Source organism: Mus caroli, unplaced genomic scaffold (genome assembly GCF_978045245.1).
Source record: "Mus caroli unplaced genomic scaffold, Mus_caroli_1 scaffold_3, whole genome shotgun sequence".
Lineage (NCBI taxonomy): Eukaryota > Metazoa > Chordata > Mammalia > Rodentia > Muridae > Mus > Mus caroli.
Window position 1 is genome coordinate 66,620,841 of NW_028227258.1, and position 12,063 is coordinate 66,632,903.

The following is a 12,063-nucleotide window of genomic DNA, read 5'->3' on the forward strand; positions in this document are numbered from 1 at the left end:
TTCATGTCTGTTTCTGTATACTTCTGATGTGATCCTCTAGCTTATATAGGCACTTTAGAATAACAGTGTGTCTTGAGCTTTTCTTTAAACATTTCCTGCCCTATATCTAGAATAGCCCTTCACCAATTAGTCTTGGTTCCTTTGTGAGAAATGACATTCAAGATCAGATCTACATGTCATCCAGTTGCTGCTTACAGGCCTTTGATATGAACTTGATCAAGACTTTCAGGGTGACAGATGGATTTCTGTTATCAGTGCGTATACAAAGTGTTCCTTTGTAGCAAATGAGAAAAATCTACCCTTCACTTGATCATCTACAGTATACAGTGGCAATTGACATATGTACGATTCCAGCCATCTTTGACATTTTATAGTAGTGGAGTAATTACAAAAAGTATGTTTTTATAGTTTTCAGATGTTCTATTCTCTACTTCTTTCAGTGTTTCTTTAGAAAGACCTAGGGTATTTTGTTGTCTAGTTTCTTATATGTAGGTGTACCTATCAATATGTATATAAATGCATGCACTTATCTGGAAAGGTCAGAGTATCATTGGGTACATTGGGTAGCATGAAACTGGAGTTCAGTGCAGGTGCCAGGAATTAAGCTAATGAGAGCAGTGAGCTCTATCTGCTGGGCCTTCTCTGCAGCCTAGACCTAGGCTGCTTTAATACTTCCCCTTCTCCCATCTCATTCTTGTGTCTTGTGTCTAGAAACCATTTTGTAAGTCCTGAGAGTATTCCAGTTTTCATCCAGTGCAGTATAGAATAGTGATTTAAAATGCTTATAATTTCCGGTTCCTATATTCATCTGATATTGTATATCAGGTGAATTGAGGCTGGATATGTGAGCAGATACCGGAAGAAGTGATACAGTCGCATTTGGTTCAGTCTTCCAATGATTTTTACCTATTTAGTGAATGCCTTGCTTATATTAGTAGTGCTTTTAAAAAACTGATTTTGTTACTAAAATCTGCTTTGTGCTTTTTTTCTTTTTGTTATGTGTATGAAATTTCAATTTTGATTTATTTGCACATGAAGTCCTCAGTTTCCAGAGAGCAATAATTGGTTCTTGTTTAATATGCTGCTTATCAACATTTTGTCACTTTCATGAAGATATTAGTGATTGTAATTCTTAAGAAAGAGAGATGTACAGTGTCCCCAATTTAGAACCTAGATCATCTGAAAAATATCTGACTAGAATTAACAATGCTTTAAGCTCAAGAATCCAGCACAGAGCCAGGTGTGGTGGTGCATGCCTTTAATCCCAGCACTTGAGAGGCAGAGGCAGGTGGATTTCTGAGTTCGAGGCCAGCCTGGTCTACAAAGTGAGTTCCAGGACAGCCAGGGCTACATAGAGAAACTCTGTCTCAAAAAACCAAAAAAAAAAAAAATCCAGCACAGAAATGCGCAGATCTGGTTCCAGGTGTTAGGAGGCTAAGGCAGGAAGACCACTTGAGTCTAGGAGTTCAAGGCCAGTAGCTAACATTGTGAGATTCTATCTCTAAAATAAACACAAATCGAAGGTTGAGGGGTCTGGAGAGATGGCTTAGCAGCCACAGTGCTGGCTGCTCTTCAGAGGACCTGGGTTTGATTCCGAGTACTCACATGGCTGTTTATAACTGTCCACAACTGCATTCTTTGGAGATCTGCATCTTCTGGCTTTCATGGGCAACAGTTACACAGACATGCAGGCAAAACACTCATACACATAAAATAAAAATAATTAAAATAATCAAAGGTTGAGATCTTGTATCTTAATAGCCTATAGTAAACGTAAGCTGAATATGTGAAACTAGGTACCAGAGACTTTGTTCTCAGGTATAATGAGGTGACTTAGTGGATAAAGGCATTTTCCTCTACGCCTAACAACCTGATTCTTGCAAATTGTTCTCTGATTTCCATATAAGCTCACCCCTCATACACATACAGAGACAGACAGACACACACACACATTCAAAAATTGAATATTTGAAAAAAATGTTGTCTTATCAAGTATATTTCTTTAAGTGATATAAAAGACCTTTGTTGGGGCTGGAGTGATAACTCAGTTGTAAGTGATCCTTTGTCTGGTCTCTGTGGGTATCCAAATATATACAGCATCATTCACACCAACACACACATACACATAAGTAAAAATATATTTAAAAAATACGTTTGTAGAATTAATTCATATTTGAGAAAGAAAATTTGACACTAAGGAGGAACTATTATTAACTTGTATCAAAGAGATAGGTGCTCATGTAGAGAGAGGACAGCTATATTTGGGTTTCTGCATCTGTGTGCATATGTGCACCTTAAGGATACCTGTGGGCCATGGTAGTTTTTGTGAAGCTAGGATGTAGTGTCTCCTTTTCCCCTTCTCATGCATGTACCTGCCTCCATAGCATTGTCTGATCTTATTTTTCCTGAAATAATTGTGTCCTGTTTAAACTTCAGGCTATTGCAGCAAAGGTTGGCATGGACAGTACAACAGTGAATTACTTTGCCTTATTTGAAGTGATCAATCATTCCTTTGGTAAGTGCCAATAGCTGTTACTATATTTTGTTTGGGGATGTTTTAGTCTAATATTCTTGGACAAAAACTGCTGAAAGGAGAGCCAACTTACTAATACTGCCTTCAGCAAGCAGACTTGGTAGATCTTATAAAGGATTTCTGATCAATATTCATCCATTTCTTCTTTTATCATTATATAGTGACTTTGAATCCATGGGAGCAGCCATCTTCCTATTATTTTTCTTCCCAACTCTCAGTAGCCTAATACACAGATATAAATTGTGTTGTAAAGGATTGGTAATGACCTTATCCTTTCCAAGCTTTCTGTAAAGGAGAAAAATCGAGTCTGTCTTTTGCAGTGTTGTAAAGCCAAGTAAGCCTCAAGAACGATTTGAAGAGCTAGTGTAGAAATTAGAAGGAGTAAGCTAGGCATGGTGGCACATTGTAATCCCAGCTCACAGTAGAGCCAGGCCGCTCAGAAGTTACTCAGTAGACACCTGGAGTGTGACAGATGCCTTAGGATTTGGGGAGTGAATGGATGAGAAGTATCTTTTAATTCTGTATGAATAAATGCAGGACACTGAGAGTGGCCATAGGAGAGTCCAAATGGCCCATAGCTGGGTAAGAGAAGAGGCTCCTCTGAAGATGTTTGGTGGACCTAGCATGTTAATGTAACAGGTCATCGATGAAACATTTTAACTGAACTTGGAGTTGGCACTCTCTCTGCAGTCATGTTATCTAAAGGACCAGTTATCTAAGCAACAGGCTGCACTCATTTGCTTTACTGGCTAGATTCATAGTTAAAAAGAGTGGATTTAGCTGGGCATTTGGTTGTTTTCTGCTCCTGAGGTAGAGTTACTTGATGAATTTGAGCTGGTGCTCCAATTAATGACAACCTACCATTATTGGTCTGCTGTGTACAGTTTCTACTAGGGAAACTCCTATACATCACTCCACTCAGCATTCTTTGTTTTGTCTTCTTCAGTACGTAAACTGGCACCTAACGAATTTCCTCATAAACTCTACGTCCAGAACTATACATCAGCTGTGCCAGGCACTTGCCTGACCATTCGCAAGTGGCTCTTTACAACAGAAGAAGAAGTCCTCTTAAATGACAATGACCTTGCTGTTACGTACTTCTTTCATCAGGTGGGTGAATAAGTCTTCCTGCTAAAAGCTAGGTTCCTTTCTCGTATATACTTAGTAGTTAGACAGTTCAGTGTGAATCCTTGGGTCCAAGTAGTACTAAGAATATGGTTCATCCTGTGTCAGAAGTCATAAATGCTAGAGCTGTGCCAGAGTTTTGAAAAAGTTCACATTTTTAATCAACAAAATGAGCCTATGGTTATGTATATGTTCAGAATTTCTAAAGCAATACTATACTGTGTGGGTCTGGGAAAAGCAGAATGTCTGGTTTTTACTTCATTCTTATATCACAGTCAATGCAGAGACTTCTGTGATGTCAAAGGGTATAGGAATTTGTCTCCACCAGCAAGTGTGTGATTCTTCGGTGGGTACCACTCTGACACATCATTAAATGTTATGCAATTCTGACACTATCTGCCTGGAAATATCAAATCCCACAGATCAAGGGCTAAATTCCTCAAACTGCCCCCATTTTAGACCTGGTTTCAAGTCCTCTGAAACTGGTAAGCTGTTTGCTGCAGATCGAATTTCTATGAACACACACACAGCTGGTTTAAATAATTTGCTTACACTGCTCACAGAGCTCAGGAAATTTGATACTTATGAAATATTTTAAGGAACATGAATAAGTAAGAAATGCAGTAATGTAGAGTGAGCCCAAAAAGGTCTAAAGCATGGGAGCTTCCTCCTTGGAAGAGTTGGGAGTACACTGCACTCCTGCCGGGGGATGAATTCTCACATTGGCTGTCTTGCAAACTGGCCATGGTGAGTGGTCCGGGAGCTTCATCTTTTGGGTTTTAGGGTGTGTGTGTCTGCCTGCCTGCCTATCTTTGTGTGTGTGTGTCTGTCTGTCTGCCTGCCTGCCTGCCTTTCTTTGTGTGTGTGTGTTATATGTATGTGGCACATGTATTTAAATATGCCAGTGTGCATGCCAATATATGCATTCGCTGAGGCCATAGCAGAACATCAAGTGCCTTCCTTAGTCATCCTCTGTGTTTGTCTTGAGATAGGATCTTTCACTGAACCAGAAGCTCACCTTTTAGGCTATGTTGAAAGCCAGTGATCTCTCTGGATCTGCCTGCCTCCTCCCCATGATGCTTGAATTACAGGCATGCATAGGCCAGCCTTTATTTATTTATTTATTTATTTATTTTTAAAGATTTATTTATTATATGTAAGTACACTGTAGCTGTCTTCAGACACTCCAGAAGAGGGCGCCAGATCTTGTTGTGGATGGTTGTGAGCCACCATGTGGTTGCTGGGATTTGAACTCTGGACCTTCAGAAGAGCAGTCGGGTGCTCTTACCCACTGAGCCATCTCACCAGCCCTATTTATTTATTTTTAACATGGGTAGTGAAGATTCAAACTAGCATGCTTGTAGAACAAGCACTTCCACCCACTGAGTCATCTTCCTTCATTTTGATATGTTTGTGTGTGTGTGTGTTAGTGTTAAAAGGGACTTAATACATGGACATGACTATAACGTAAGCAACCATATTAAAATGTGACTGGACATACAAGGTTTGGTTTAATGCTGTTAGATTTGATGGTGATACCCAGGTTGACCTTTCTGTACAGCATTCCTTTTCATAGTCCTGACCTAAGGTTTCCTTCATAAATGGGGATCTTGTCATAAGAGGGTTTTGTTTCATTTTTGTATGCATTTATGTGAAGAGTGGTAATGTGGGTGAACATAAATGCCTATCTGTGTGGAGGCCGGAAGTTAACATTTGGTGTTCCTTAGGAATTATCCTCTTTGAGATAGGGTCTCTCGCTAGGCTTGGGAAACATCATTTATGCTAGTCTGGCTATCTAGCATACCCCAGAGATCCTGCTGTCACTGCCTACCCAGTACTGAGGTTATAATGTCTGCCTTACGTACTTATACCATACTGAGACCCTCTGGACCCACTGTGCATTGGACGTTAGCCAAAACTTTATATTAATCACCTGACCTCTGTAAGCCTGTTTCTTCCAGATTACAGCTCTCTAGGTCCCCCTGGGGAAGACCTAGAGAAAGACTTAACAGTAACTAAGGTCCTTTTGTTCAAGGGATTCTGGGTCTGCAAACTGGCTCAATTCTGGTAATTGGGTCACAGGCTGAGATTTCCCCTTACCACCTTCCAATATATCCTTTCTTACTTTTTTTTTTTTTTTTTTTTTTTTTTGGTTTTTTGAGACAGGGTTTCTCTGTATAGCCCTGGCTGTTCTGGAACTCACTCTCGAACTCAGAAATCCGCCTGCCTCTGCCTCCCGAGTGCTGGGATCAAAGGCGTGCGCCACCACCGCCTGACCCTTTCTTACATTTGTCTGAGAGTTTTTCTGGTTATACAAATCAACAGAAATGCTGTAGGCTTCTTCTCTATTTCACACTTGTAAACACCACCACAGGACCAAAAGGGTCCTTTAAGGTCATTCCACTATAAAAACCACTTTGCCAGTGCTGACCATTACAGGTTAGACCATTATGGTAGCTATGCTTGCCTTGCCTTTCATGACTTGGTGCTGCCTGCTCCCTGAGGGCCCATTTAAACCCATCCCATTGTATTCATCCAGCTGAGTACTAACATCTCCAACCCTAAGGTCTGGCACAGGGAAGGGCAACACCAAAACCTTTCAAAAGTGCCAGTGCGAGCTGGACGTGGTGGCGCACGCCATTAATCTCAGCACTTAGGAGGCAGAGACAGGCGGATTTCTGAGTTCCAGGCCAGCCTGGTCTACAGAGTGAATTCCAGGACAGCCAGGGCTATACAGAGAAACCCTGTCTCAAAAACAAAACAAAACAAAACAAAACAAAAAAAAGTGCCAGTGCCCCTCTCACCATTTTGTGTGGTTTGTCTTCTGGGCCTTCTCATTAAACAGGATTAGATACCACAGTGTACCCACTCTAGCACTGCGATTTTCCTGAGCCTTAAAATCCTCATCAACTCTGAGCCAAGGATCTTGAGCGTCTTTTCTTTAGGCCATCTTTTGGCAAATGCTTCAGCCAGCCAGTCAGACTTTTGATACCCCATTGAAGTGCATGAGCTTCCATAGTAAACCTAGATCTCCACTTAGAGAGTATGTATAAACTCAGCCTGATTGATCCAGTGTTATGTTTCTTCTACCTTACTCAACACCCTTAAAATCCATTTCAATTCATAGTCTTAAGATTCCTGTTTGAATGCATTAGCAAACTCATTAAGCTCTTTAGTGATATGGTGTACTCCTTCATGACCACACCTTTGATCTCCCTGCCTAGCCTTAAGTCTAGTTATGGGACTAGAGGCAGCTATTGATGGTCCCTGAGGGACATCAGGATTGGCTTGCCTGGTATCTCCTTCAGAGAAAATCACAGCTGCTTCAGCATACAATGAACAATTAATTCCTCTTGGCAAAGGTGGAGAGGGCAATACTTCAGGGGTTAAGGGTCCATCCTCTGCTAAGAGTGGGGAGGTTACTTCCTCATATGAGTTAAACCCCCGAGGATCTGAGGGCTCAACGTTCTCAGCTTTGGGTCCTCCCACAAATCTTCATCCTAAGTGAGAAGATCCCATTCCTGCCAATCTGTTTTTAAACACTGGTGCCCTCTTGGGCTGGGACTTGAGTAGACTACTGTAAGTTAGCCAACCTTAAAATGAAAGCTTGGGTTTGATTATCTGCCGCTTGAGCTCAGTGGCTGCTGAAAAGAAGATTCTCATCCAGGGCACACTTAAAAACCTTTAGACCAGTGGTTTCTCATCTTTCCTAATGCTCCGACCCTTTAGTATAATTCTCAGTCATAAAATTATTTCAGTGCTACCTCATAACTGTAATTTTGGTACTGTTATAATATAATGTAGATAATATGTGTTTTCCAAAGGGAATCACAGCCCACAGGTTGAGAACCACTGCTTTAGACAGTTTATGTGAGCCTAGAACTGGCTGAATTTTTCATTGAGCTCATGCTTTTCCATTGCCAGTTTATCAAGAGCTCCTAGGAGAAAGTAGCCAGCACTGTTATCTTCTTTATTTATCCATAAATTGTCAAAAGTATATACAGTCATTAGATTCCTTGTGGCCATCACATGTTTCTAGCTTTCAGTGTTTTTCACCTATACCAGGGGTGTTTTTAGTAACTGAGTGTCAGTGAATTGTAAAGCCTTCACCAGAAGCTTCAAAAATTCATCCCTGTCTGGGTGACGGTGGCATACACTTTTAATCCCGGCACTCAGAGGCAGAGGCAGGTGGATCTCTTAGTTTGAGGCCAGCCAGGACTACACAGAGAAACTGATTCGAAAAACCAAACAAACAAAAGACAGAAAGAAAAGTCATCCTTCTAATTCTGTCTTTCAAGAACTACTCCTGGTTCCACACTCTGTACTAGTTAGGGTTCTTCAGAGATACAAAATCATTGTATACATGCAAGCATGAACCTGCTTGTGTGTGTCTATTAGACTACCTTACAGGCTGCCCCATTAGTCCCACTGGTTCAGCAATGGCTGCCACCTGATAGAAAGTTCATGAATACAGTAGCTGTTCAGTACATGCAAGTGTGTGCCACTGTTGGGTTTTAGTTGATTCCATATGTCAAGTTGACAACCAAGATTAGCCATCATACTGGTACTCAGTGTGTAGTCCTGGCATTGACCTCTGTATCTACTTACATTACAGATGTGCCATCATGCCTGTCTCAGAATCATGTATCCTGCTCTGGATTTATTTTCCTTTCTTATGTTGAGCTCTGTGTGGAAATTTTGTCTTTTCTGATCTGGCAAATTGTTTGAATGATTAAATTGATAGCTTCTAACCTATTGTTCTCTTTTTGAACTCTGGTTCTCATATGAAGTTTCTTTGTTCTGTCCTTCATATCAGTTCCTTGTGGTTATTCTTATCCTCCCCCCGCCCCCCACAGTCTCATGTAAAACAGGCTGGTCTTAAACTTTCCATGTAATTGAGGATGACCATGAAACCCTGACCCTCCCTCCTACTGTCGGCTCTTAAGTGCTAGGTGCGTGTCGTGGAGGAGCGTTAAGCTAGCTTACCTTGTTGTGCAGCAGGTCTTCAGAACCCTTAAAGATGCCGAGATTCCATGCACATTAAACAACAGTGCCTTGCTTCCCTCCCTACCATCCCTGTACAAACACCATTGCCATAACTTACCTCCTATAGTGGAATTCTATAGCTGACTAACATTATGTTGCTCCTACCACTTGGCTGAATAGTGCTACTGTGAACATGTGCAGATGTTCATTTGAAATCCCCTTTTTTCCCAATATGCTTAGAATTGAGGTTGCTGATTCCTGCTGGTAATTCTGTCTCCAATTTGTGTGTGATGTGTGCTTGTGTTCATGTGTGTATGGACTGTGTGCACCCATGCTTGTGTGCATGGAAGGCCAGAGTCTGAAGTCGCACATCTTCCTCCATCACTACCACTGTCCCTTTGTTTTGAGACTGGGTCTGTCATTGAACTTGGAGGTCACCGATGTGGCTACATTGGCTGTCCAGCAAGCTCCTGGGGATCCAGGCTCAGACCATATGTTGTTTTCAGAGCAAGCATTTGAAGAACTATTGTTATTGTTGTTTGTGGTTATATTTTATATTTCTACTAATAGTATTCAAAGTCTCAGATGATTTTTTTTTGGTTTATGTGTTTTGTGAAATAGTATTAAATTTTTCCTTTATTAGTTTTAGTTACTTTGTACCCTGTTTTAATGATGAGGAATCTAATACATTTCATTCTTCTAAGATGTCATAAATTATAAGATGCACCATTTTTTTTGTTTGTTTGTTTTAAGAAAGAAAATTTGCCAGGTAAAAGCTAGCACATTGCTCGCTGTGAGATACATCCCAGTCTTAGAGATTATGAAGTAATGTGTGTCTTAGAATTGGTGAGATATTACCTAATGATGGTAATGAGTCTTTTCACTGAAAGTTAATAAGGTAAAAATTCTTGGTAGTTTATTTTAGAATTCTAGCTAAATCTGACAGATTATACATGAGCTAATGCTGCCCCATCCTTAAACTCATGAGACTGTAAAAGGAAACTTGTAAGGAAAAGAGGACAGGACAGAAGATGAGACTGTTAGCAGGTTTTTTAAAACAATTGAATGAATCTAGAGGAGTTTGGGTGTTTGATTTTTGTGAAAGATTTGATGACAAAATTGGTATTATAGTCATGCGGTTGTGGTGGCATATTCCTTTGATCTCAGTACTCAGGAGGCAGAGGCCTCTCTGAGTTCAAGGCCAACTTGGTATACAAATCGAGTTCCAGGACAGCCAGGGCTACACAGAGAAACAAAAAACAAACAGAAAAGGTTATTGTTTACAGTTAATTGACAAGAATTGGATGTTTGCAAATGGAAAGTTACAAATAGGAGCATGAAGAATAATAAACCTCACAGACTTTAAATATCTTTAAATTGTTAAAGGAAGCCAGTAAAGGAGGGGTTTGAACATTGTTTGCATACTTACAAAGTACTATTGATTAAATATTCTAGAAATATTTTCTATGTGTATGTGCGTGTGATTTTGTGAATTTATGTGTATCATGTGTATGCAGGTACCTGTGGAGGCCAGAGGATGCCAAGTCCTCTGGAACCGGAGTTACAGGTAGTTGTGAGTTGCTAAGAACTCAACCTGAGTCCTCTAAAAGAACAATAAGTACTCTGACCTGCTAAGCCATCCCTCCAGCCACTGATTAAACTTCATTTATTTATCTATCTTTTTTTTTTTAATTGAGAAGTTAGGAGAAGAGTTTCCATGCAAGCCTGCTGAGGTGTGGCATATGATGTAATCCCAGCACTCTGGGGGCTGAAGCAAGAGAACAATAAGTTCACGGCCAACCTGGACTACCATAGCAACACCTAAAAAAAAGTAAAAATGTATTGGGATAGGGCTAGATATGAGGCTGAGTGATAGAGTGCTTGCCTAGTGTTCATGAGGCCTCTGGGTTCAATCCCCAGTCTAGGAGGAAGAAATTATCAGTAAGTATAACATGTAGAATTTTGTAAGGATGATCATAAAAACTTTGATTGCAAGAGATAATTTTATAAAACATTATCACTACAAAAATTGTTAATTTCTGTCTTTTTTTGTAGTCATCTTTATGTGTGGCTGTCTGCCAAACTGAGATGGTTTAGGTGACTTTGAAGTGGACTTTGGCAGGAGATAGAGCTAGGCCCTGATCTAGTTCTTGCCTTTAGTCTTGAACTCAGTCTCTTTTCTAGGACTCTAGAAAACCAGGTGTGGTGCACACACGCCTGTATTCACAGAACTCAAGTCTGAGTCAGGGTGATCGTGAAGTCCTGAGCAGTTTAGTCTGTGTTGGTCAAACCAAATAGGCCTGAGTAAGGAACCGTCTATAAAGAAATAGAAGGTTAAAACAGTGGGAAATCATTTGTACCTTAATGTTACAACATCTATGATCTTACTCCATTCCTTCCTCATCATGATGTGTGTGTGTGTGTGTGTGTGTGTGTGTGTGTATGGATGGATTTAGATAGATAAATAGATAGGATGAGCATACTTTAGCCACACACTTAAGCTCGTTGCCTTAAGTCAGAAAGGTTTCATTTAAATTCAGCAGATCTATTTCGTGTTCCCTGTCTTCATCTGAGAGTTTCTCACTCACCTGCCTAGGGAGGTCTGTCTTAGGCTTCATTGGTAACCATGGTTACAGCTGCTCCTGTTATAGCTGCACATTGCACACTTTTTGCCGTACACACACTCTGTCTTATCATCGTTAATTTTAAAAGATAACATGTGCTCTCCTTGATCTTTTGGTGGTTATCACATGGTTAATGTGCTCTCCACAGAGAGTTCTCATGTGCCACCATCCTTCTGCTAGTTATTCTAGTAAAGGCACCTGTGGTGACAGGTCACTGTGGTGATGATAATGGTGTTCCAGGTGAACACAAGCTCTCCTAAAAATGCATGTGAGTAACTTTTCTTTCTCTGTCTCTGCTTTGTGGTAGGCTGTTGATGATGTAAAGAAAGGTTACATTAAAGCAGAAGAGAAGTCTTACCAGTTACAGAAGCTGTATGAACAAAGGAAGATGGTCATGGTAAGTTTGTCTCCATTACTGCTTAAATGTCTTGTTTTGTCTGATTTTGAAAGGTACCACAGACTGGTCAGAGGCTTGATAAATTGAGAGGTGGGACATACCGACTTTGATGTAAAATCCTTGTGTTTCCCCATTATTACATAAAAAATTTTAGATTATACATAGGCATATAGTTTTTAGTAAGTTCATTTTTAGTAATTTATAAATTTTAGTAATAACCAAATAACATTGTTTGAAAATGTGGCAAACAAAGCTGGAGGTAGTATCCAGAGCCCTAGTACTCTGGAGGTAGAAACAGGAAGGAAAGGCTGCCCTTGGCTGTGTAGTGAACTTAAGGCCAGACCAACAACAGTGACCATAAAACACACTATGGGCTGGAGACTTGCTTGGTGGTTAAG

General features: G+C 40.4%; 1 protein-coding gene across 2 annotated transcripts in view; it reads left to right on the forward strand.

Moving 5' to 3' along the window:
* Window positions 1-12,063, forward strand: part of Snx27 (sorting nexin 27) — an 80,711-nt gene that overhangs the window by 55,448 nt on the left and 13,200 nt on the right. For both annotated transcript variants that reach the window (XM_021157590.3, XM_021157589.3), the window contains exons 6-8: window positions 2,437-2,515; window positions 3,480-3,643; window positions 11,576-11,665. In XM_021157590.3, coding sequence (XP_021013249.1) covers window positions 2,437-2,515; window positions 3,480-3,643; window positions 11,576-11,665 — 333 coding nt within the window. The remainder of the gene's footprint in view (window positions 1-2,436; window positions 2,516-3,479; window positions 3,644-11,575; window positions 11,666-12,063) is intronic.